The 27175-nt window shown below is 49.8% G+C and overlaps 1 protein-coding gene across 2 annotated transcripts in view; it reads left to right on the forward strand.

Annotated features, from left to right (window-relative positions):
• COL27A1 (collagen type XXVII alpha 1 chain) overlaps positions 1-27175 on the forward strand; it is a 255228-nt gene that overhangs the window by 60655 nt on the left and 167398 nt on the right. For both annotated transcript variants that reach the window (XM_034793733.1, XM_034793734.1), the window contains exons 2-4: positions 18522-18669; positions 19105-19263; positions 25252-25447. In XM_034793733.1, the coding sequence (XP_034649624.1) occupies positions 18522-18669; positions 19105-19263; positions 25252-25447 (503 nt within the window). The remainder of the gene's footprint in view (positions 1-18521; positions 18670-19104; positions 19264-25251; positions 25448-27175) is intronic.

Raw genomic sequence — 27175 nt, forward strand, 5'->3', positions numbered from 1 at the left:
AGAAGCTGGGGCTTGAATTAAAAACAGCAATTCTCGTGAGAGCTAGCCATGCTGCATCTGAGGCAGAAAAGAAAAGAAAAGAAAAGAAAAAAAAAAAACCACCCAACCTTACAGTTCAGACATTTTCCAAAAACGATTAGCATTGTAAAAGTACAGGCAGTGAGCACAGCGATACCTCAAAAACATCTTGATCCAGAACAGAAATATTGATAAGACTTAACTCTGCTGAACTGGCAGTGATGAAAAATCGTCCCAAGGTACATATGTGCAGCCAATGGTATATCCCGTGGGCGATGCTTGTGTCCCCAAGGACCCACACTGGCCTTTGAAAACCACAGTCTCTGATGTTCAAACGTGTCTACTGATTATTTTTTGGGTATCCAACTTGAGCCTCATTGTCTGACATTCTGAGCACCCATTGCTCCCAGCGTGGACCTGCAATCCCCTTTGTAAACACTTCCCCACAATGCTGCCAAAATGGGACCTATATGTTTTTTTCAAGGTGCGTTCTGTTAGCACCTCTCCATAGGAGTGCATGGCAACTGACAAACACAAATTAAAACCTCTGTAATCTGAGGCATTTAGACGACTACAGAATCTGGGTTAGGGTTGCCAATCTGGCGGTAATTAAAAACCAGACACTCCAGCAGGAGTCCCGGAACCTCCCACACCCCTCCTCTTCCCCATAAGGCCCTGCCCCCATCCACTCCTCTTTGGCCCTCCCACCACCCATCCGAGTCAGGAGGGACTCACCTGCTTTGCCGGGGCAGCTGCTCGATGCAGATAGGAGGCAGTCCCAGCTGAGTAGTGGCTGGTGCTGATAATGACCCAGCACCTCCCCACCTGCCCCGCTCACCGTAACCGGACTTTGGGTGTCCGGTCAGTAGAGCTGATCCCAGGTCCCCTTTTTGACCGGATGTTCTACTACACTCTACTACAAATACCCCATTATTATAAACAGCCAAATCTGTATCATGGCAAGATCCAGAGGCCCCATCTGAGATCAGGGCCCCATTGTGCTAGGTGCTGTACAAACAAATAGTAAGAGACGGACCCTGCCCCAAATATCTTAACAGTCTGAATAGACAAGGCAGACAAAGCAAGGATTATTCTCCTCCCTCTCTAGACGGAGGAACTGAGGTGCAAGGGGGTCAAGGGATTTGCCCAACGTAACACACACAGGCTGTGGCAGAGGCAGGAAATGAATTTCAATCCTCTGAGTAGAGCTGAGCAAATCCTAGATTTTTCAGTATGGGGGTCAAACTGGGGTGGGTGGGAGAATATCCAGTTTGATTTGAACCAAGTCCAATTTTTAGAGGGTTTTTGTTGAATTGAAAAACTTGAGGAAAAAAATTCATTTCAGATCAACCAGAATGTTTCATTCATCTCAAAATGAGGTGTTTTTTTTTTTTTTAAGTTTTTGTTTGGTTAATTTTGGGTGTTTTATACTGTGTGTGTGAGAGAGAGAGAGAAAAAAATTCCTGTTTTTAAAAAAAATGAAAAGTTGAAATGAGAAAGTCAGAATGAAAACATTTTGAAATGGTCAAAACAAAAAAAATCGACTTTTTCAAAAAACTTCCCGGGATTTTTTTGACCGAAACTATTTGTCATATTCAACCTGAATTCCCAAAATTTTTTGCCCCCTCTGCCCCCAAAACACATTTTGTAGCCAAAATTCTATTTGCCAAAATATTCCCCTCCCCCAAACTCTATTCCTGAGTCCGGACCTAATGCCTTCACCACAAGAATGTCCCGGATGGGGCAGGGGAGGGAGGAATTTGGGTTGTGACAATGGGGGAGAAGAAAGGTTTTGGGGTGTCCCTTTTGTTTAAATGTTTGGCTCTTGGTTGTGCCTGGTGTAACCATTCTGACTTGCCAGCAAAACCAAAGCCTATTTATAGCGCCCTCGTCACAAGCATTTGCTTCCAGGGGGTTTGATCTGGTTTATTGGTTTTAACCAAAGATCGGAAACCATAGTTGTGATCTACAAATATCTCTAATTTACAGACTGTAAACATTACTAAAGCACATGGCTTGTGATGCTGAACAGACTCTCGGCAGGATATTTTCACAAGGTAATCATGGAAATTAGAGATGGAAAAGACCTATTAGGTCATCCAGTCTGTTCCCCTGCCCGGCCTAGGATTGAACTGTTTCTTATAGCTCATTCTCCAGTGCTTTGTCCAGGCTGGTTATTTAAATTATGCAAGCAGTGGTGCCTCCACCACTTCCCTTGGGAAACTAATAGATTCAGTCTAATAGAGTTTGCTCTCAGGAAATGTCTCCTGACATTCTGCTTATGTTTCCCTTTCATCCCAGAATTCCTAGCTTGGCTTTCTTGGAGAGAATATAAACAAATCAGGGCAAGTATAAACTTCATGTACTGACATAGGTTTGTCTGGATTTAAATCCTGGTTGAAAGTACAGCAGTCAAAACAGTATGGCTGTGGAAATATGTATATGAATATGATCACATATGAAAATAATTCTCTTTTGGGGTGAAGGAGAACTCCATATATGGGGGGGGGGAAGGAATAGCTTAGTGGTTTGAGCATTGGCTTGCTAAAGCCAGGGTTGTGAGTTCAATCCTTGAGGGGGCCATTTAGGGATCTGGGGCAAAAATCTGTCTGGGGATTGGTCCTGCTTTGAGCAGGGGGTTGGACTAGATGACCTCCTGAGGTCCCTTCCAACCCTGATATTCTATGATTCTAACTGCTATTGTTACAATTAACACTTGAGGGCTAGGTCCCTTGAGCTGAGCAAAACTCAGGATTTCTGTTCCATGTGGGATGGTCAGACATTTCAAAGTTATTTTCATTCCAAATCCGAATGAAAACAAAATTTCCCATGAAATAAAATTTTATTATTTCAGGCTAATTGAAACATTTTGGTCCTATTTTGACTTTTTAAATTATAATCTTATATTTATAATTTGTAATATAGTATCAAATAAATTTCAAAACAAAAAGTCACCTTAAAAGGAAAACTCGAACTGTTCCACCCCAATGGATTATTTTGACCTTATTGAAATGTTTTCTTTCCAAATGAAATTTTGTCTACACTGATGCATTATTTTGGAAAGTTTTGATTTCAGCAAAGTGGCATTTGCTGATGGAAAAGTGTTTTACTGGAAAATTTCAGATCATCTCTAACTTAACCTCACCCACCTTGTCTCTCTAAATGCTTATTACCTCTTTTATTGGACCATCTGGTGAAAGAGACAAAGTTTTCAAGCTACACACAGCTCTTCTTAAGGCCTGCTCTTAGGAAAGTTTTACTTAATTTGATTTGTGTGCTTAACATTCACAACATTAGGGTGTAAATTTGTTTACAAGCGAAAGAAATTACGGGGGGGGGGGGAATATTGTTCTCTATTTTGTTTTAACCCATTTACTTTGTGCATTTGGCAGTAACTTCATTTTAAAATTCAATATTATGGTTGTAAAACCAAACCAGGGGGATACAGGCAGAGGTAGGACTTGATACTGCTTTAAACTTTTTAAAAATATTGGCCACCTTTTAAAGTGACACTGTCCCTTTAAGTACAGAAGCATATGTTAAGGACAGCCCTGCTGTGTGAAACGAGCACTGGTGAAAGGTGCTGGATGAACAACCTGGAGACGGAAGCTGAATATTTATCCACAGACACAGAACAATTCATGCCGGCTTCCCCTGCCATCCCCCAACAATGTGACCCACACAGAGGGGTTCTTTGCTGTCCAAGTTTTGCTGCCTGTCCAAAAGCGTTGCCACCTCTCATATATAACATGATGCTACTGTGCACCATATTACCACCTCTGACCCTTTTGCAATTAGCGATCGCACCCCAAAACGTGTGTCCGAAAACACCTGCCTGTTTTCAGATCCCACCAGTGCATCTCAGCGGGGCCTACAGGATGTGCTGGAAATTGATTGCACTAAAGCAAAATGTCTCTGCTCTTGCATTCTTTGGTTCAATACCATTGTTTCCATCTGGCATCTCAGCGGCAGCTTCTTTTTTTGTGCAACTCCAGGCATAGTAACAGATTCATTTGATATGATTAAACAATGAGCTAAGGTGCATCTGGAATGGGTGTTTATAGGCGTATTTGGTTTTGAACAGGATGCTATTCATTGGCATCGCCACAACCAGCTTGGAACTGGTCCTCCCAAAATGCGCTTGGTGCTATAGTGACCACTGATAAACTTAAGATTGAGATGACACATTCTTGGCTGCAGTCTCCTTGGCCTGTGCTTGCTCCTGCTAATGTTGGCCTGTGTACAAGTCTCCCTGGCCCAGAGCTGGCTGGAAAGGTTTCTCTGTTGCCTTAGCAGCCCAGAGGCAAGTTAAATTTGGCAGTGAATGTTGATCTCTAAGAATCTTCTCTAAAGTGCTGAGAGAGCCTTCTCTTGTCCTTTTGATTTGAAGGTGAAGAATGCAGAGTAGACACTAGTTTACACAGCATTTTGCATACTGAATGTACCCCAAAACATGCTTTGAAATGAGCTAATGTGCTTGAAGTGAACTGGGAACCTTACCTCTCCTTTCTGAAGTACAGCAAGGGGAATGAAGGTATAGGCTCAATTCTGGGACGCTTCTGGACTAAATCTCTGCAGGGTGCGCTAGCCCTGTGCTCCTTTGCCACAGCAGTTGCCAGGGAACGTTTCCTCCGGCATGGAATGGGGCATGCACCTTGCTAGCCAAGAGCAAGCCTCTGGAAAGGAAAGCACTTGCAAGTGGGAGGCCTGTGTTAATGGTGGTGGTGCAGCTGCCCGTGGTCAGCCTGGGGGGAAATGGACGCTGTCTTGCACTGACGCAGAGAAACCCAGTGTGGTGGATTGGCTGAACAGCCATCGCTCTGCAGAGGGCAGCGTGGTGACCCTCCTGCGGTACGGGGTGCTTGGCCACTAGCAAAGGGATGTGGAAGGAGGCTGTTGCAAGGTGAGGGGAGCCGCCTGCTGCAGGAAACGCACGGAAGCTGCTGCCTTGACATAGAAGAACAAGTAATGGTGACCGCAACAAGCCGTGCTGCAGAACCGAGCCCTGGCTGGGGAACCTCTGGGAGAGGACTGGACTGAGAGGAGACCCCTCAGTACTAGGGTTGAGGAACTCCTGGCCCTTTCAGCTGTGCCGAAGGGCCAAGCTAGGGGCTACTCTCTTATTGTTAATTAAATCTGTCGCAGCTAATGAGTCTAGAGTGTGCGCGGCCTCTTCTAATGCCCCCTTCTCGAGTGCTCTTTCATCTGCAGGTCTCCAAGCTCATCGGTGAGTGTCTGTGATAAGCCTCATTTTCCAGGTGGGGAAACTGAGCCCCCCTGAGAACCAGACTATCTGGTGGTAAAATTCCCCTTCTGCTCCTTGTGCTGGGAAATGCAGCGCAGGTTAAGTCTCTAAAACAGATGATTCACTTCATAGGAAACCAAAATAGATGGGAAAAATCCTCCTTCAGCATGAGATCAATGTAAGGAAAGGTTTCCCACCTGCTCTGATGGGAATTGCATGGGCTGTGTGTGCACCCCTCCCTTTTCCCTCCCGGAGTTTGGAACAGCCCGCTTCTTACTTAGAGATGGGTGTTGCCTCCTTTATTTAAGGAGTAGGGGCTTGTGCTTTTGGTGCTGGAAGTCCTGGCTCCCTCCCCACTAATGGTCGTGCTGGCTGTATGTAAATAGGACCCTGGTTCATTCCATGTGTCTGTCATAGGAACTGCTAGGACGGCTCAGGCCTGTGGTCCATCCAATCCAGTATCCTGTCTCCTATAGTGGCTGGCACTCGATTTGGGCACATTTTTTCTCGGCGAATAGAATATTTGCCGAAAAATGCATTTTTCGGTCGAACGAAAATATTTGTGAATTCGGGTCAAATTTGGCAAATAGTTTCAGCTGAATAAAACTGGAGAAAAACTCCGAGTCAAAATGTTTCATTTTGACATTTTCAGGACGATACATTTAGTCTTTTCATTTCAAAAAGATGTTTCATTTAGAATTGTAGCTCGTTTTACAAACAAAAACCGTAACCTACAAAACCTTGAAAATGAAAAGTTTTGTTTTGGGTCGAATTAAAAGTTTTGTTTGGCCCAAATCAGAAAATTTTTGGTTTTCCGTTTCACAGAATAGAAACAAATAGTTGTAGTTTCAGGTTGACCTGAAACCTAATTGTTTGGATTTTTCTGATGTCGCCACCAAACTGAAAAACCAGTTACTTATCCCAGCTCTAGGGAACATGCACTGCTTCAGAGGAAGATGCAAGAAACTCTGGAGGAGGCAGATGTGGGATAACCTGCCTCCCATGAGGGTCTCATCCTGATCACTACTAGTTAAAGATTAGCATAAGCCCTGAATCAGGAGTCTCCGTATCCCTTCCAGAGGTAACGGGTCTCTTTCAAACTTCCAGCAGGTGCTGAACTACAATGGAAGAGAAATATTTTGAAAACTGTTCTGAGTCCCTTAATGTCCTTGTAACTACCAAATAGCAAAGGTGAGCGGGAAGTAGCGTTTCCCTGGGTTAATCTCAGGAGCAGAAGTTACCCAGTTCGGCTGGATTGAACACACCACGAAGGCTGCTTACATGAGCTTGCCTTGCCGCAATCTCCTCTGCAGAGCCAGTGCATCGCAATAGAGATGTCAGTGCCGAGAGCGGTTGCTTGTTTAAGCCACTTGAGAGGATCGTGTTTGTTCTCTCTTGTAGCACAAGTCTCTTCTCTGCCTGCTCAAGCGGGTTGCTGAGGCCTGCTGGCTTATCCTGACAGAGCAGAAATTAGCCAGATGAGGCTCGGCTTAAATAAATAAATGGGAACCTGCTGCTCCTATGGAAAAGTGCTGCAGTGTGAAGTTAATGCAGAAGGGCAGCATCTGCACCCCAGGGAGGTGATACACTAGTTTGGATCCCCCTGGCCACCTCTTAATGAAAGCTGGTGTCTCTGGGAGTGAGATGTCATTTATTTAAACATCAATTCAGCTAGCGAATGGTGGGGAGGCAGTAAATGTGTCTGATGGCCCACGGTATTTCTACACTGCCCGTCGCCATGGTTTCTAAGTGCTGATCTCACCCAAATACAAAGATGTATCTTGGGTACCAAAATTACTTACTTTTAGTTTCTTGCCTTCAGGTTAATGGGTATTTTTTTATTATTTTCTCCCTCATTTCACTCTCTGCATCCTTACCTCCTCCTTTGAGGGACCCCTGCTCTATGCACTTTGAAAGCACAGATGGTGTCACCACGATTGGGTGCTGGTGCGACTGCTATTTCTGCAGACAGGTTGTACTCTTGCATGACCACTTGGTGTACTGGCCCTCCCAGATCAGGATGGGACCGTGTGGTATGTTCTGCTCTTCCACACTCTGGAATGTAGCCGTGCTCCCTTTTGGGTCTGAATCTAGTTTAAAAGGGATCTTGTTATTTTCATGCTTAATTTTTTTTTTTTTTTTTGGTCAATTGCTGTTTTTAAGGCCAGTGAAAGGAGTGCAAAGAACGATGCCCTCTCTGTGTACGCAGAGCTGCTACAATACTGGTATGACGATCACACTCTCCTGCTGTGATGCTGAGCCCCAACCCTTGAGGGGGACATCTCTAGGGTCCCTGTTCAGGAAAGCATTTAAGCACGTGCTTAGCTTTAACTATGTGCTTAAATGCTTTCCAGGATAGGGGCCGGTGCTTATTTTGGGATTTGGGCATTTGCTTAAAGTTAAGCACAGACGCCTATTCAGAAAAGCACGTAAATAGGTGGTTAAAGTTAAGCTTTCCTGAATCGGGGCCTAAGTGTGGGAAGATAGTTCATCCTGTAGGGTGCGTCCGGTCCACAGCCCCGCTTCTGAAACTGCCAATGAGAAGATCGGTTAGTGGTGGTGGAGTGTTGCGGACTCGGGCCCATTGGGAACTGCACGGACATCCACCCCCCTCACTTTATCTATTCACATTGAGAGCGGGGCAAAAGCCACGAGTCTCCCCTGCAGATCCCTAATCCTCCCACTGGGCTCTGCTCCCTAGAAAAGCTCTTTGAGGAGCCTGAGGTTACATTACGGCGTGTGAACTGGATCAAAACAGCTTTCTGCTCAATTGGCTTGTTATTCGCCAGAGCCGCAGATCTGTGCCGCGTGTATATATCCTGACAAGCTGCAGCGTGCCCTAGGGTGTTCGTGTGCCCTGGAATAAATCTCACACCTCATCTACAGTGGGAATTGGAGTGAAAGCAGAGGCTGGATCTCTGCCAAGCGATTGCAGACACTAGTGCAGATGGTACTGGCAGGGCTCCCGCTGTCAAGTAATCAAGTCAGATTGTCCACGCCCTCCCACCTATTGCATTACTGGCTCCATGAAAACCCAGCGCGTTTGTGCCAGGTGGGCCCAGCGGGGTGTTGTCTGAGATAATTACCTTCTCCCAGCCCCCTGGCTGGGAATGGGTTATTTCCTGTCATGTGTCGTGCAGGTCAAGGCAGAAACAAGGGATGTGGTCATAGAGATCCCAGAGGCAGAAACGCTGTGTCCTGGGGTGACTCACCTCCCCACCCGCTGCTTCAGTGGCCTTCGATTCCTGAAATAACGCCACCTCTTCCTCCTTGATGTGAGCTGGAACCGTTACATTGACAAGAAAGCTCCTGGCTCCCCAGCCGGGTTGCTGCCGGGTCTCGCCTCCAAGCCAGCCTGGCGCCCTGGGCTGCCCCCTGGGGTCCTGGCTTCCTGCCCCGAGCACAGCAGCCGACTGGACTCTGGGCACGGGTCTTCTCACTGCATCCTTAGCCTGCGTCCTCACTGCAAGCAGAGTCCAGGCTTTAACCCCCTGTTTCTCCCCCAGCTGGGTCAGCTTATCTGGGCTTAAAGCCCTTCCAAAACCACGTTAGAGGTTTTTCTGTGTGGATGGTAGGATGTCAAGGCTACATCCCAGGTGTAGCAGGGTGGACATCCAGCTCCTTCCCAGAGGGGTTAAAACAGGGCTGCAGCTGGGAAAGGAAAAGCTGATTGGGGGAAAGCAGCCACAGGTGGGGCCATGCCCCAATCAGGCCATGGCTGGCCCTATAAGAGGGCTGAGGGCCAGAGGCTGAGAAAACACATACTCTCTCGCTTCCTGACAGAGAAGGACCTGGCTGCCCGGGAGCTGAGGAGGGTACCTAGGGTGGAGCAGTGCTGGGGAGGGGCAGAGGGAGCTGGGGAGCTCCAGCCTAGCAAAGCCCCAGGCTGCAGGCCGAGTTAAGGGCCCACAAGAGGGTACTAGGGCTGCAGAGGGGCAGCCCAGAGATAGGCAGAGGCAGCTGGTCCAACCCCCCTTGCTGATGATGAGTGATTTACAGACTGCGGTCTGCCCCAATGAGTGGGGGCTAGATGATGACTGGTAGTAACCACTGAGGTGAGGTGGGGATAGAGGGTTGGGAGTTCCCCTGGGTGGGGAGACCCAGATTGGAGGGTGCTGCGGTGAGCAGAACCCCTGGGCAAAGGGCACTGGGGTCTGGGAAGGACACGGGGCCAGCGGCAGGTGAGACACCATCCCACAGAGGGCGCTCTGGGCTGGAAGAGCTAATTCCCAAGATGACCAGCAGGAGGCGCCACGCCGGTGAGTCGTCGCCCCGCCACACCAGGTAAGAGCCCTGGGTAACTGTGCAGTGTGGACATATGTAGGTGCCTAATTTGAGATGCCTTTAAAGTAGCCTGGTGTTCAGGAAAAGCCGATCACCCACCATCTGCAAATCCAGCTCCTTTACGGCGTCTCAAGGGAGACACCCAAAATCACGTGTCGCTTTTGAAAGGCTTTGTCCTTGTGTCAGACTCTCTGCAGGCGCCGCTGCACTTGGCTCATGTCCTTGAGGTTTTCTTCGCAGCTGTAAGGGCTAGAGACTTGCTTTCTTTATTCTTTCTTTGTGAAACGGAGAGAACAAGAGGGTACCTCGAGAAAGGTGGCATCCTGATGTATCTGGCGCCCAGGGGAGGAGCGGGCTGAGGCGGATGCTCCAGGGTAATCAGGGGACTGCCACCTGCAGATCTAAGGTGTGAGCATTGATGATCGGTCAGGCCGTCTTGCCCCCCCACCCCCCCGTTAGGGGCTTTTGAAAAGCAATAGGAGCAAGGTACTGAGGCTTTGTCTGCACTGCTAAGAAAAGGTGCAAGTTTACTGCGGAGGAACGAACATACCTTTGGTTCTCCCATTGTAACAACCACAGTGGAGGCAAGGCACTGTAGGTTTACATCAAGGTAAAGCCGACCCCGGTGGGGAAGGGTGTCCTGCTGACCTTGCAGAGCTACCTGGTGGCAATCACTTCAGGATTTGACCGGGAGATAAGAGCTTGAGTCTGGGGCATTCTAAGGCCTTGTCTACACTACGAGAGTAGTTCGATTTTACTTAAATCGAATATTTGGAATCGATATTGCAAAGTCGAACGTGTGTGTCCACACTAAGGACAGTAATTCGACTTTGTGAGTCCACACTAACGGGGAAAGCGTCGACATTGGAAGCGGTGCACTGTGGGCAGCTATCCCACAGTTCCCGCAGTCCCCGCTGCCCATTGGAATTCTGGGTCGAGCCACCAATGCCTTCTGGGTAAAAAAATGTGTCGAGGGTGCTTTTGGGTAACTGTCGTCATCCATCCATCACTCACTCCCGCCCTCCCTCCCTCCCTGAAAGCGCCGGCGGGAAATCATTTCGCGCACTTTTCAAGTCATTGACAGCGCGGACGCCACAGCACTGTGAGCATGGAGCCCGCTGCAACCATCGCTGCAGTTGTGGCCGCTCTCAACGCCTCGCAGCTTATCATACAGGTTGCCCTGAGGCAGATGCAGAAAAGTCAGGCGAGGAGGCTACGTCAACGCGGTGATGGCCTGAAGTGTGAGAGTAGCACAGACCTCTCAGAAAGCAGGGGACCCAGCGCCGAGGACATCACGGTGGCAATGGGTCATGTTGATGCCGTGGAACGGCGATTCTGGGCACGGGAAACAAGCACTGAGTGGTGGGACCGCATAGTGCTGCAGGTCTGGGATGAATCACAGTGGCTGCGAAACTTCCGCATGCGGAAGGGAACTTTCCTTGAACTTTGTGAGTTGCTGTCCCCTGCCCTGAAGCGCAATGACACCCGGATGCGACCAGCCCTGACTGTCCATAAGCGAGTGGCCATAGCCCTCTGGAAGCTTGCAACGCCTGACAGCTACCGGTCAGTCGCGAGCCAGTTTGGGGTGGGCAAATCTACCGTGGGGGTTGTTGTGATGCAAGTAGCCAAGGCAATCGTTGATGTACTGCTGCCAAAGGTAGTGACCCTGGGAAACGTGGAGGCGATCATAGATGGCTTCGCAGCGATGGGATTCCCAAACTGCGGTGGGGCCATAGATGGAACTCACATCCCTATCCTGGCACCGGACCACCAGGCCAGCCAGTACATTAACAGAAAGGGCTACTTTTCCATGGTGCTGCAAGCACTGGTGGACCACAGGGGACGTTTTACCAACATCTACGTGGGATGGCCGGGCAAGGTTCATGACGCTCGTGTTTTCAGGAACTCTGGTCTGTTTAGACGGCTGCAGCAAGGTATTTACTTCCCGGACCACAAAATAACTGTTGGGGATGTGGAGATGCCTATAGTCATCCTCGGGGACCCAGCCTACCCGCTAATGCCCTGGCTCATGAAGCCCTATACAGGTGCCCTGGACACTGAAAAAGAACTCTTCAACTACCGGCTGAGCAAGTGCAGAATGGTGGTGGAGTGTGCTTTTGGACGTCTCAAGGGGAGATGGAGAAGCTTGATGACTCGCTGTGATCTCAGCGAAACCAATATCCCCATTGTTATAGCAGCTTGCTGTGTGCTCCACAATCTCTGTGAGAGCAAGGGGGAGACCTTTATGGCGGGGTGGGAGGTTGAGGAAATTAGCCTGGCTGCTGATTACTCACAGCCAGACAGCCGGGCGATTAGAAGAGACCAGCGGGAAGCGCTGTGCATCCGGGAGGCTTTGAAAGCAAAGTTCCTGAGTGAGCAGGGTAACCTGTGACTTTCTAATTTTGTGTACAGAGAAGCCTTCACCCCACTTCCAACACACGTTTCAAAATAAAAATAGTTCTACTTTGTTAAAGCACACCGTTTTCTGTAATACTGTTTTCGCGGGAATTTTTTAAAACTGGGACGCAGACTGTGGTGCGGAGCGGGTGTAGTGTAGTCGCGCGAATGCAGCTTCTAAACTGAAGGACTGACAGGCTCCGGTGCGGTGGGATGGTTCTTTCAACGGAGCCTGTCACCCCTCCTGATAGGGACTGTGTGTATGGGGGTACTATGTGACTTTGTGGCGGGGGGGGACGCTTACAGATCCCCTGCTGTGTGGCTCTGTGATCCTGCCTAAGGACCGCCGCTTCAGATCTCTAACTGCCCTCCCGTGCCACAAAGTCACAGAGCAACCCACCTCCCACCACATAACATGAAAAGAACCTCCCAGACTAACCAGGGTAAGTAGTCACCGCATCACTGCACTATGTATGTGCCCTGCTGCTGTGCCTGCCCCCGACTATGTACCCTGCCAAAGGTGACTGTCCTGTCCAATTACCAACCCCCTTTCCCCCCCTCCTCCAAAAGAACATGATGGAAACAGTAGTTAACAGAAACATATTTTTTATTAACAACTACACAGGGGACTGGGAAGTGAAACTTGGACGGGGGCTTGTGTCAGGCGGGAAGGAAAGAACTTGTCAAACTTTGGGGACTGAGAGCCTTCTGCTGCTCGAGCTCTCTGCAGGGGTGCAGTGAGAGTTAGCAGGGACTCTGCCGCCTCTCCTTCTGTGCACTTTGGGTGAAGGGAGTATGGGACTTGGTGGCGGGGGAGGGCGGTTAGAGATGGACTGCAGCGGGGCTCTGTCCTCCTGCCTCCGTTCCTGCAGAACATCCACAAGGCGCCGGAGCGTGTCCGTTTGCTCCCTCAGTAGTCCAAGCAGGGTTTGAGTCGCCTGCTGGTCTTCCTGACGCCACCTCTCCTCCCGATCCATGTTGGCTTGGTGCATTTGGGACAAGTTCTCCCGCCACTGGGTCTGCTGTGCTGCCTGTGCTCTGGAGCAGGCTATAAGCTCGGAGAACATGTCCTCCCGTGTCCTCTTCTTCTTATGCCTAATCCTCCCTAGCCTCTGGGAGTGTGATGACAGGCTAGGTTGTGAGACAGTCGCAGATGGGGCTGTGGGAATGGGAAAAAGGGAGTGAATTCCTCAGAAAGATAAATGTAGTTGTGAACAAAGAACATAGTCTTTCTCTGTGAACAGGACCATGCACAGCACCTATCACATGCGCACTCAGCACAAGGTCGAATTCTCGGCCTTCGCATTCAGTGTCTGGGGTTTTGCAGAGCACTTTTGAGAACCCTGTCAGGACAACGGAATTGCTCTTGCACGCAGACATGGTAAGCCGTAGATTCGTGGCAGCTTAAAACTTTAATATTAGCAATGGCCTCATTTCACATTGAAATCAATGTCGGTCCCTGCTGCCAGCAATCCGGCAAGCAGGAAGTTTGCTCCTGTCCCACACCCTCGCGGCTGTCCCCGGGAACGATCCCTTTCGGCTGACCCTTTCCCGCCTCCACCGCGTGGCTGCAAACCAGCCAACACTAATAACATTCCCCTACCTCATTCAAAGCAGGTCTTCATGAGCGACATCACCCTCATGAGGATCTCTGAGAGCGACAGACAGAGAATGCTCCGGGAAAGCCTCCAAAGACCAGGGCCGTATGCCGCCATGCTGTGCCAAGCAATGATTCCGGAGTACTTGCTAGTCTCGTGGCGCGGCAACGTGTCCTACTACGGAGGACCCAATAAGGCCGCTCTCCCCAAGAACCTAATGCAGCGGATTTCAAATTACCTGCAGGAGAGCTTCCTTGAGATGTCCCAGGAGGATTTCTGCTCCATCCCCGGACATATAGACCGCATCTTACTGTAGCTGCAGTAGCAGGGACTACACAGTAGAGCGGCTTGGGCAGGACAATCATGCAAAACCGGACATTGCTAGATTTTTTTGAAATACTTGCACTGCCCATGACTGAACCGTTAAGTTATTCAAAGTAATCATGAGAAACCCATTTTTTACATTGTTAATAATCATGTTCTGTTACAAATAAATGTTTAGATGTTTACAACACTTACTGGATGATCCTTCACCAGATTCTGTGTCCGGGGTAACGGCTGGGGAGGGTTGGTAGGGGATCTCTGTAAGGGTGATGAAGAGATCCTGGCTGTCGGGGAAATCAGCGTTGTGAGCGCTGTCGACTGCCTCGTCCTCCTCATCTCCTTCCTCATCTTCCCCGTCCGCTAACATGTCCGAGGATCCGGCCGTGGACACTATCCCATCCTCAGAGTCCACAGTCAGTGGTGGGGTAGTGGTGGCGGCCGCACCGAGGATGGAATGCAGTGCCTCGTAGAAACGGGATGTCTGGGGATGGGATCCGGAGCGTCCGTTTGCCTCTTTGGTCTTCTGGTAGCCTTGCCTCAGCTCCTTGATTTTCACGCGGCACTGCGTTACATCCCGGCTGTATCCTCTCTCTGCCATGTCTTTAGAGATCTTCTCATAGATCTTTGCATTCCGTCTTTTGGATCGCAGCTCGGAAAGCACGGACTCATCGCCCCACACAGCGATGAGATCCAAGACTTCCCGATCAGTCCATGCTGGGGCCCTCTTTCTATTCTGAGCTTGCACTGCCATCAGTGCTGGAGAGCTCTGCATCGTTGCCAGTGCTGCTGAGCTCGCCACGATGTCCAGACAGGAAATGAGATTCAAACTGGCCAGACAGGAAAAGGAATTCAAATTCAAATTTTCCCGGGGCTTTTCCTGTGTGGCTGGTCAGAGCATCCGAGCTCGTACTGCTGTCCAGAGCGTCAACAGAGTGGTGCACTGTGGGATAGCTCCCGGAGCTATTAACGTCGATTTCCATCCACACCTAGCCTAATTCGACATGGCCATGTCGAATTTAGCGCTACTCCCCTCGTCGGGGAGGAGTACAGAAGTCGAATTAAAGAGACCTCTATGTCGAACTAAATACCTTCGCGGTGTGGACGGGTGCAGGGTTAATTCGATGTAACGGCGCTAACTTCGACATAAACGCCTAGTGTAGACCAGGCCTTAGAATGGAAATCCCTTAACGTTTGAAATCCGCCTCTCCGCAAAACAGAAACACACCCTGCAAGAAACTGCGCTGCATAAGCTGCCCCGACGTTCCCATTGCTGATTTATTTGGGGCTGGAAACGCTGGGTTTATTAGAAGGTTCAGCCCCAGAGGTCTGAGAAGAGCTGCAGCTGCTGATAGGCACTGGACCCTAGGAACCCTGCTTTAAACGAGACAGCTGCTGTGCACACATTCCTGTAGAACATCCAATAGGTCTGGGGGTGGGGTGGGAGAAAGAATTGGCTGGAAAGAGAGGAGCAAGAAAATGAAGGGGAGAGAGCTAGCTTGAGAGATGCTCCAGCACTAGGTGAAGGAAGAGAAAGGACTTGGCTATGCAGGCATGCACTCTAGAAATACCAGAGAGGTCAGACAGCACTGGTCTTTTCCTTCTGTGAGGCAAAGAAAGTGCCTGGCTACAAGAGCAAACCCATTTGCTCTGCAGAGGTGAGACTGAACGACACGTTGATTACACATGGATGACGCTCAGATGCTGTGCTGATGGGTGTCAGTGTAAAACCCACGGACAGATGGATGTTCCTTGAGCTGAGAGTTGAACACGTGCACATTTATCTGTACGCATGGCCTGGTTCTCATCTTACTTATGCCAGCGTAACTCTTGACTTCCATGGAGTTACTCCTACCTTACACTGGTGTAAGCCGTATCTGATCTTTTCTTATAATCGCCTGCAAAGCTACAGGTGTCCTTCTTTTCTGGGATACTAAAAACCCGCTGTGGGAATGGCGGGGGTCCTGTTGGACTGAGGGGATCAGAGGGAGAGCTAGTTTCCAGACATGCCTGGGAACATAGCGGTATCCTTATGGACGATGCAATGCAAAGCTTCATAGGGCAGTGAGGAGAAAGGCAGTTAACACCTTTAGCTGGGTGGAGCTAGGGTGACCAGACAGCAAGTGTGAAAAATTGGGACGGGGTTGGGGGGTAATAAAGCCTATATAAGAAAAAGCCCAAAAGGTCCCAAAAACCCAGACCGTCTCTATAAAATCAGGACATCTGGTCACCCTAGGTCAGAGGTGGGCAAACTGCGGCCCGCGGGCCACATTCGACCCACGGGACCCTCCTGCCCAGCCCCTGAGCTCCTGGCCCGGGAGGCTATCTCCCGGCCCCTCCCCTGCCGTTCACCCTCCCCCGCAGTCTAAGCTTGCTGCGCTGCGGGCGCAATGCTCTGGGTAGCAGGGCTCTTGCAGAGGGGGCAGGGAGCAGGGGGGGTTGGATAGAGGGCAGGGGAGTTGGGGGTGGTGGTCAGGGGGCGGGGCAGTCAGAGAGCAGGGAACGGGGGGTTGAATGGGGACAGGGGTTTTGGGGGAGCAGTCAGGAAGCGGGGGGTTAGATAGGGTGGTGGGGGGCAGTCAGGGGCAGGGGTTCCGGGGGTTGTCAGGGGACAGGGAGAAGGGGTGGCTGGATTGGGTAGGGGTCCCGCGGGGCAGTCAGGAATGAGAAGAGGGGTTGGATTGAGCGGCGGGGGGCAGTCGGGCAGGGGTTCCGAGGGCGGTCAGGGGACAGGGAGGGGTGGATGGGACAGGAGTCCTGGGGTGGCTGTCTGGGGGTGTGAAGCAGGGGGGGTCGGATGGGGCTGGGGCTGGGCCATGCCTGGCTGGAGAGGAACAGCCTCCCCTAACCAGCCCTCCGAACAATTTCAGAAACCAAATATGGCCCTCAGGCCAAAAAGTTTGCTGCCCCTGCCCTAGGTCGAGCAGAGGTTGTAGGTGGTGTGACAGACCCAGACCAGTGGGGTACAGGAGTCTGGTCCTATTGGGATCCAGGATGTGCTAAAGGATCCCCCCCAGCCTAAGGGGGGGTCCACAGGGCCTGGAGACCAAAAAATTACGGGGGACAACTAATAAAAGAACAGGGACAGGAGTGAGGTCAAAGGGTCAAAAGAAGGGAACCAGACAGGGACACCGAGCAGAGAACCCCGGACAGTGCCCACTGCTCCTCGAAGGCGTCAAGGGAGCCAGTGGACGCCACCCAGAGGAACTCTGCACGGATACGTGAACGAACGGAGGACCGGAAATAGGCCCCACAGTCACAGGAGACTCCATCGGCCAACCTCCTCTCCCTGGTTTTATAGATGGCCAGTTTTGCTAGGGCCAGGAGGAGGTTGACCAGGAGGTCCCATGACTTTGTGGGGCGACGGATAGGAAGTGCATAAATAAAAAGGTGAGGGGAAAAGTGCAACCAAAATCGTAACAAAATATCCTTGAGGAGCCGGAATAGGGGCTGCAGCCTGGCGCACTCCAGGTAAACATGCGCCAGGGTTTCCCTCATGCCGCAGAAGGGGCAGGTGTCTGGGATAGGGGTAAAACGTGCCAAGTACACGGCCGTGCTCACGGCTCCGTGAAGGAGCCGCCAACTTATGTCCCCAGTGGACTTCGGGATCAGAGTAGAATAAAGGCTGGCCCACCGGGGTACAGGAGTCTGGTAGAGGGCAAATATACTGGTCACTGGATGAGTAGTTTTCTGTTCCCTGAGTGACCAGAGCAGGAGCTGCACTAGAGTAATCAGGAACCTGCTAGAACCAGTTAAGGCAGGCAGGCTAATTAGGACACCTGGAGCCAATGAAGAAGAAGCTGCTAGAATCAATTAAGACAGGCTAATCAGGGCACCTGGGTTTTAAAAGGAGCTCACTTCAGTTTGTGGTGCAAGTGTGAGGAGCTGTGAGCAAGAGGCGCAAGGAGCTGAGAGTGAGAGGGTGTGCTGCTGGAGGACTGAGGAGTACAAGCGTTATCAGACACCAGGAGGAAGGTCCTGTGGTGAGAATAAGGAAGGTGTTTGGAGGAGGCCATGGGGAAATAGCCCAGGGAGTTGTAGCTGTTACAGGAGGCACTATAGACAGCTGCAGTCCACAGGGCCCTGGGCTGGAACCTGGAGTAGAGGTCGGGCCTGGGTTCCCCACAAACCTCCCAATTGACCTGAACTGTGGGTTCTTCCAGAGGGGAAGGTCTCTGGGCTGTTCCCCAACCTACATGGTGAATCTCTGAGGCAAGAAAATCCGCCAATAAGCACAGGACCCACCAAGATAGAGGAGGAACTTTGTCACAGTGGCTATGTGGCTGGGGGATATTAATTAGAAATACCGTCCCATCCCCTTAAGACGTACTATACTGTTTAATCCACCAGGCAGTGTTTTGAGTCCTTCTGTCTCCCTAAATTCAGAGGTCATTCTGGAATAAGCAGGTCTTTGGCTGAGACTCTATGTCAGTGATTCTTACAGCTCAGTGACACTCCTCCGGGCAGGAAGATTCCCAGACATGATCATTCTCCTCCTGAAAACCCTTTCAAAGGGCTGCTAGCTATGGGGGACCATGTTCCCGCGGCCTCCCCTACACCCGAGCACCTTACCAGTGGCTAATGATGTGAGCGGCACTCTGGCGGGAGGATGCATGAAACATTTAGTCTCTCTCTCTTTCCTTTCTGCCCCCATGCAGATGAAGTGAACTTGCTGGACAAACTGACTTCTTCCGCCCAGGACTTCAGCAATATTTCCCTCAGTTATGACGAAGCCAACTGCAGTGTCTTGGAGGTTGGACAGTACTCCACCCTCAGCATCCCCACCCGGGAGGCCTTTGGGGACAGGTAGGCTGCTTGTCCAGAGGCTCTTACAATCGGACTCCCTGCATGTCTGGTGATTTGGTCTTTTAAAAACCTCATTCCTCCCTCAGCTCTCCTTCTTGGGGTAACGTCGTCATTGCCGCTGGGGTTGTGCATGGAGGCTTGTGTAGACGTCCCCCTGCAAGTAGAGGGGAAGAAGCCACGGTGTGGGCTTCAGCGCCAGCTGCACAAGCAAATACCTACCCCGGGGGGCCAGGTGGGCTTGTGTTGCCCATACTGAAGCCTGTGCTACAGCGTCCTTAATTCTGGCATTTCGTAACTTTTCGGTGCTTGACTTTGCCATGTGCATAATGTTCTTTTAACTTAGTTTTTGTGCGTCAAATTATAGAGAATGAATGAACATTCCGTTTATATTACACCGGACGCTTCAGGACGCTGTGGCTTGCTTCCCTCTCCTAGGTTTGCAGATGAGCTGAGCGTGTTGCTGAAACTTAAGTATTCTCTGAAGGAGGAGACCAGCCTCTTGACGATCCTCAGTCATCGTAGCCATGTGCTGTTCCAGATCAGGATTAACCCCCTTGCCTTGGTCTTTGTCACCACTAGGAGGCGACATTATGAGTAAGTTCCATCTTAGCTCTCTTCTTTCTCTACCCCAAAATATGGGGGGCTGGGGAGGAGTTTCCAAAGGCAGGCAGCGAAGCTGAGCCTGTCGCATACTTAGCGATGGGTGCAAAGGGGTAACTACTGGCCACGCCGGGTCACGAGCATGGAGCTATCCGTGAATGCTAGAGCTGCTACGTGTATTTTGCTGGTAATCACGGGATTGCACCCACATATCCATCCACTGCACTCTCAGGGGCCTATCTGAAAATGTAGAACTGTGGTCTTTTGCATATGGAGACATGCTCTAGCTCCGGCCATGAGAGATTAGTTGGCAGGTGTGAGGGTTCTCGGGGTGCCAGGGACTGAGTCACCTTGTTACCCCCTGCCTCCAGCATGAAGGAGTCTTGCTTGTGCTTCACTGGGTGTCTGCACCCCAGTCCCAGAGTCCCTTTGAAGTGTTTCCCCGTGATATCCAGCCCTAGGCTGCTCACAGAAATATCAGGTCTGCTGTCCCCCAAGAAGCAGTATACACACCAGCCAGTAAGATTCAGCTCTGTTCCAGCATTTTGCTTAATATCAGCGCTCTTAGATATAATGAAAACAAAAACAAATCTATTATCAGAGATTCCAGATTCAAGTGATATTGGAAACAAAGGGTTACCTAAAAAACAAAATCACATGCTTTCTAGAGGCTATACTTAAAGAACAGGCTAAATTGTCTAAAGTTTCTCACCCAATGTCTTTCGCAGCTTTCCAGCCAAGGTTGTCTGAGACCCCGTCTTCATCAATGTAAATGCACTGTCCGTTTATTCCTATGTACATGATGAGGGGTGTCGTCTTTGTCTTCTACTTATACCCCCCACAAAGTTCATTGTCTGCCCTTAGAGACGGGATAACTACCTGGGGCTTGGTTTTCCCGCGTGCTGCTTCCCTTTTGACTTTGCATCTCTTCACTGATGTAAATCCATTGTGTTAGCGTACCATGCCTAAGTTGCATCCTGCCAGAGAGAGAGGTGAATAAACATCTCTTTTCTGACAGAACACCCTGTTTTTTCACCTCTGCTGCTGACTCATGCCTTGTTACGGCCTCGAAGATCGTATTTTTAGTATATGTGTGTAACTCCTTACACAGTATCTCTCGATACATTTCACAATGATATCAATGACCAGTGTGACCCCCGGCTTTCGTTTAAGACCTCACATGACATTCTTTGGTGAATCAGAATGTACAGACCAGAATCAAGATGTTCCTGGAAACCCCCTCGCTAGTTGGAATTAAGAGGTTCTTAGATCACAGCAGGGAAGAAGGTTGGTGATGCAACAAAACTCGGAGTCTTTAGTCAACAGGAGTGTGGCAGGCAGGGCCGGTCCGGCTGGTCATGTCCCCTCAAAGTTCTCCAAGGGTCTGTCCCTGCTGACATCTGAGGCAGGGCCCCTCTGGTCGCAAAGCAGCATCTCTGCTACGTGTACCAAACAAAAGTTGGTTGTCTGACACCCTTTTCCCCTGCTTGGGCTATTGAAGGGTGAGCTCACTGCAACTTACTGATGCAGGTGAGTTGACAGGACAGGGCCTGTGTGTTAGTCTCACATCCACTCAGGTGAAGGCTGCTTTGGCAGATTTTCTAGGTTAAGTGGGAGGGTGCGCTCCTGGTTTTGCCCTAGAGCATTTGATACTATCCTCCTGCCGGTTGTGCCTGAGATTGGACATCTCCCCACTTCGACATAGTTCTGGGTAGACAGCATATTAGCGCTCTCTCCTACTGTTCATGGAGCAGAGTTCCCCTTGGAGAAACGGGGTTATTCCCCCATCCACCCCGTTTGGGTTGGAAATTGTTTGGAGGGAGGAAGCGTTAGTCACCAGGACGTACTGTGGAGCTGTTGTTCTAAGGCCACGTCTACACTAGGAGCTAGGGGTGTGATTCCCCCTGCTTGTGCGCACGTGCTCGTACTAGATCTTATGGAGCTAGCACGCGTATAAATAGCAGTGTAGCACTGGTAGCGGCAGTGGAAGTACATGCCGAGTATGAACTGGTTTGGTACTCAGGACAGCTAAGCCATGCCTTCCTTGCCGCTCCCCATGCTGCTGCAGCTACCCTGCTATTTATACTCACACTAGCTTGATGAGAGCTAGTGCGAGTATCTGTACGCAAGCAGGGGAATCACACCCCTACCTCCTAGTATAGATGTAGCCTAAAAGCCTCAAGCCATGACTAATTCATCATATAGGGGCAGAAGAGAGAATCTCTTGGTGGGTACAAATATGAGAGTTCAGTCTGTCTGCCCACACTTCAGTTGGCCTTGTGAGGCAGGCCTTTAATACTGTTCTTCACCTGGGAAACCTCTTATGAGTCCATATGCCGGAGATTAATAGAACCATAGAATATCAGGGTTGGAAGGGACCCCAGGAGGTCACCTAGTCAAACCCCCTGCTCAAAGCAGGTCCAATCCCCAGACAGATTTTTGCCCCAGATCCCTAAATGGTCCCTTCAAGGATTGAACTCACAACCCTGGGTTTAGCAGGCCAATGCTCAAACCACTGAGGTATTCCCGCCTCCCCCCCTCTCTCCCCCCCGGCCAATGCTTCACAGTTTTGAAATGTAGTGGTTGGAGGAAGAAAATAAGTTGCAGCGAATCCAGGCTACTGTGCTACGTGGATGGTTCATGTGTGATGGATAGATCCCGCCCACCTCAATATGGCAAATTGAGTGCTTTGGTATTGGCCTAGCAATCATTATTTTCATCCTGGACTGAGATCACACTCTGACCTGGTCATTTGGGAGGGATTGTGGCCTAGTGGCTAGAGCATGAGACTAGGAGTCAGGAGACCTAAATTCTATTCCCAGCTCTGCCATTAGACAGCTGTGTGGCCTTGGGTAAGTCACTTGTCTCTGTTACTCAGTTTCCCCATGTGTAAAAATGGGCGTAATGCTGGTGACCACCTCTGTACCGCACTTTGAGATCTGTCGATGAAGAGTGCTGTATAAGAACTTGATGGCATTTGGAATATTTATTATTAAAGGTTGAAAGAAATGGGCATGTTTGCTAAAGAGGAGGGTGAGTGGGGACTTAAGTGTTTGAATACGCAAAAGATTGTTATAAAGACGACAGCGATCAATTGCTCTCTTTGTCCACCGAGGGTAAGACAAGAAGATAGCAGCTTAGTTGGTAGCAAGGGACGTTTAAGTTAGATATTAGTAAAAACTTTCAAACTATAAGGATAGTTAAATTCCAGGATAGGCTTCCAAGGGAGGTTGTGGAATCCCCATCACTGGAGATTTCCAAGAACAGGTTGGACAAAGACTTGTCAGGGATGGTCTAGGTTTATTTAAATCTGCCCAGTACAGGATGATGAACAAGATAATCTCTTGAGTCCCTTCCAACATTACGCTTCTCTGGTTTTATGATTATTTGCCATGATGTGCATAATGTCGCATCTGTTTTGCTAATGAAATCCTCAAAGCCTGTCTCAGACACAGCCGTGGCTTTTCCAAGGAACCTGGCTGAGATCCAGTCCCCTTTCCTCACTCTCTAAGAAAGAGGGAGGCTCCCTTTCTTGCCTTGTCCATGAGCGCCTCATAACTGGTTTTCTTGAGTTATTTCGCTGCTGACTGGCAGGCAGGGAAGATCCAAAGCAGCAGCTGGAGTTGCGTTCCCAGTGACCCATCACCTGTTAACGTGACTCCGGATTCAGTCGTGCCTTGGCTCGGGGCTGCAGATGACACGATGGCAAAGTGATGGTTATAAACGGCCTCACGGGCCGAGTGTGTCGTCAATGTGGCAGGTGGGGGGATCTGCGCAGTGTAAAGCCGGGGGTATGAGAAATTGGGGTGGGGGAAGTGTCAGCGTAAATAAAAGAGCCAACTGACACTGGATCAGAGCCAGGCTGAGACTCCACAGACAGCTTGGAAAGGGTCCCTACACCATTCAGTTTGGGGGGATGGGATTATCTCTGCCTTGCAAGAGCCTTTGAAAGTCCAGACGTGCTGCTGTCTGCAGTGAGGCAAGATATGTCCAGAGCCAACCTTCCCCCCCATCCCAGCTGGAAAGGTTGACTCTAAACCAGCTGCAAAAACCAAGGAAAGTGTTGGATAAAGTGGCTGACTGGGAGATAATCAGTAGAGTGCAGTCAATTCCAGTGCTTGGGTGCCCACATGACGTGTTACCCTGCAGAGGGAGTGGGGCTGGATGAGTGGACGCAGGGGCCTGCCCAGGACAGATGGACATTTGGGAAAGAGGCTGTAACTGACTAGATGGGGGATTTTTCTACAGATTCCCCAGTGTACTGGAAAGCTACAATATTCCAGCGCTTAGAGACTGCAGTGACGGTGCGTGTCTGTTACAAGGAGAGCTGAGTGACTTTTTTTTTTTTTTAAACAAATAGGTTTTTTTGCTGAAAAATGCAGTTTCGGTCCATCTGAAACAATATGTGAATTTGATGACCTGATTAGTTTAGGCTGGGAAAAGGCTGTCAAGGTCAGCTTCAGAAAACCGTGTTGTGTCCCTAATAACCCTGACCCAGTGGCTAGGGAGACCCACATTCGAATCCTCACTCTGGAGCAAGGATTTGAACTCCGATCTCCTCCCTACCAGGCTCTAGGCTGTTCAACACCAACTAAGTCATCCCAGCCAGGGCTTTGTCAAGCCGGGCCTTAAAAACCTCTTAGGATGGAGATTCCACCACCTCCCTAGGTAACCCATTCCAGTGCTTCACCACCCTCCTAGTGAAAAAGTGTTTCCTAATATCCAACCTAAACCTCCCTCACTGCAACTTGAGACCATTGCTTCTTGTTCTGTCATCTGCCACCACTGAGAACAGCCAAGCTCCATCCTCTTTGGAACCCCCTTTCAGGTAGTTGAAAGCAGCTATCAAATCCCCCCTCACTCTTCTCTTCTGCAGACTAAACAATGCCAGTTCCCTCAGCCTCTCCTCATAAGTCATGTGCTCCAGCCCCCTAATCATTTTTGTTGTCCTCCGCTGGACTCTCTCCAGTCTGTCCACATCCTTTCTCTAGTGGGGAGCCCAAAACTGGATGCAATCTTCCAGGTGGGGCCTCGCCAGTGCCGAATAGAGAGGAATAATCACTTCCCTCGATCTGCTGGCAATGCTCCTACTAATGCAGCCCAATATGTCATTAGCCTTCTTGGCAACAAGGGCACACTGCTGACTCATATCCAGCTTCTCATCCACTGTAATCCCAAAGTCCTTTTCTGCAGAACTGCTGCTTAGCCAGTCGGTCCCCAGCCTGTATCAGTGCATGGGATTCTTCCTTTCTAAGTGCAGGACTCTGCATTTGTCCTTGTTGAACCTCATCAGATTTCTTTTGGCCCAATCCTCCAATTTGTCTAGGTCACTCCAGTGTACCTAGTCTACCTCTCCTCCCAGTTTAGTGTCATCTGCGAACTTGCTGAGGGTGCAATTAATCTCATCATCCAGATCATTAATAAAGATGTTGAACAAAACCGGCCCCAGGACCAACCCCTGAAGTCAGGTCTCCTCCCTCCAAATCCGTCCTCTGAATCAGGCAGAGAGACTATACAAATCCCCATCTGCTGGGCGAGTGCCTTCATCACCAGGCAGCGGGGTCCTTCTCACTCTCTTTGGCCCAGTGAACAGTCAAATATTTATACAAAGTGGACCAGCTGCAGTGGGAGAGACGGAGAGCAGAATGGCCCATAGGCTGGTGGTTTGGATGCTCACTGGGCAGGGAGGACCTGAGTTTTCAGAAAAAAAATGTTCAGTTTAGTTCTGATTTCTGAAAACCCAATGATTTGCCCAGTTCCAAGTAACTGAAGAGTTAGATTTCCATGAGACACTTTCCTTTGGCTTGTAATTATCCAGTGCGTCCAGGGTAGCTGGCTGCATAGCACAATGGGGGTGAGCCTTTGAGGGGGCCTTTGCTAATACCGAACAGTGAACCCAGCCCGGTATAAGATGTTGGTTGTTTTGTGTCTGTCTGAGCCTCCTATTCTGTCTTTCTCCTGTCCCCAACCTGGGGCACACAGGTTCCCAGTTTCCATCCTGGGGGATGGAGACTGGCATCAGGTTGCCCTCAGCATCTCCTCCGAGAGACTGGAGCTGCATGTGGACTGTCAGCTGGTGGAGAGCGTGGGCTGGTCCAATTACTTTGGGATGGGCGTCACCATGCAGGGGCTGGTCATTCTTGGAGGCCTGATTGAATCTTTTGAGATTCCCTTTGAGGTGAGAATTCGCTCCTCCTACACACAGACTCTTCTCTTTCAGCCCAAAGGTGCTGCATAGGCAGCCTGCAGGGGAGACATTGCATTGGGACGGGGTGGGAGGGCACTCTAATGAAATGATGCTGGAATTCCACTTGCTGATGGAACCCCATCTCCTCCCTCACTGAAAACGCCCTGTTTATTTTCACTACACAGGTGATGTGCAGTGCAAAGGCTTTGAAGTGCGTCAAGGGTTTGCTCCTAGGTCAGAGAAACCAAAACAGTGAAAGGACGTCAGCCAGTAAGACGGAAACCCCCAATAGACTCCCCTCTAACCCACTCCTTTCTCCACGTGTCAATTACAGACGTGCCTCCGCACTGCGGGGAGAGGGATTAGTTTTGTACGTCCTCTGAGATGAGTGACTTTTTAAATAAGCAGTGAAGAAAGAGCTTGATAGTCACTCCACACTAATATCCCCAAACAGGATTCTTAAGCCTTTTGAAGTAGAAAAGCAGCTTGTAAGAACTGGCCGTGAATGTAGCTAGAATGAGAGCACCAGGGAACACAGCATCCCATTTCCAGCCAAATCAACACGCTTGTGACTCCTGAAATTTAGAAGGAGAGAAATCAAACAATACAAAATTGGCACTCTGACCTAGCAGCGTTCCTGTACGGGTTTGTCTGTGCTGCAAACTGAGGTGTGATGGCTTTATTTACTAAAAATAGCAGTAAAGACATAGCAGTGCAAGCCAACCAGTGACTCTGGCTATGAACAGTCATTGCTAGCCTGCACTGGGGTCCATGTTCCTCATTGCTTTTGGTACCCAGAAAAGCTAGATTAAAGTTACCGTGCATATATCTACCCGAACTGCAATCACGCGCCTGATTGCAGCATAGACCTATCCTGAGGGACTCTAAGCTCCTCACTAGCATCCTTCACATCCTCCGGGATAGTTATAATTACCCCCATTTTACAGGGGGATAAACTGAGGGTCCCACAAGTTGAAATGACTTGCCCAAGGTCACACAGCAGTGTGACAGGACCCTGGAATATAAACCAGGATTCCCCCAGCTACTAGACCATGCTGCCTTCCTATTCAATTGGTCCTGGCTTGGACAATGCAACATGTGCTGTAGAATAATATCATTATTTGCCTAGACACAGTGGCTAAAGAGTCCAGGCAGGGATCTGGGCCCCGTTGCACTAGGCACACTACAGGCACGCATTGGAGATACAGTGTCTGCCCCAAAGAGCTTCCTGTCTAAGAACACACAGCAGGTCATAAGAAGGAGCTCTGCTAAGGAAATGCTTAGATCTTATTGGATCCAGGATTATTTTAGGGTCTTTGCACTGAAACCCCTCCCCAATAACTAACATGCAAACCAGGAACCAGATTACAATAGGCAGCTCTAAGGCCCCTTCCCATCTTGCATCATCTGCACAATGCCCGTCCCTGTTGATTCAGGCGTGCGTATAGCTCTGTCACCCTTCCCCACCTCTCTTTCACAGCCAGTCGCCTGGCCAAACCCTTGGCTTAGAAGGAAGATTTCATCTCCTTAAGATGGTCTGGGGTTGGGGCGATTATCCAACAGCTTTTGCACATTTATCTCATCTCAGCTTTTACGGCTCCTTGGAGACAGCAGGCGAGAATGACTAAATGGGGCAGGCTCATATGGAAAGAAATGTTTGCTCTGGACAGTCACATGGTGCAGAAAAACCTGCTTATGGCTTAATGATGCTGCAGCTAA

The sequence above is a fragment of the Trachemys scripta genome, chromosome 17, assembly GCF_013100865.1.
Source record: "Trachemys scripta elegans isolate TJP31775 chromosome 17, CAS_Tse_1.0, whole genome shotgun sequence".
NCBI classification, from domain to species: Eukaryota; Metazoa; Chordata; order Testudines; family Emydidae; genus Trachemys; species Trachemys scripta.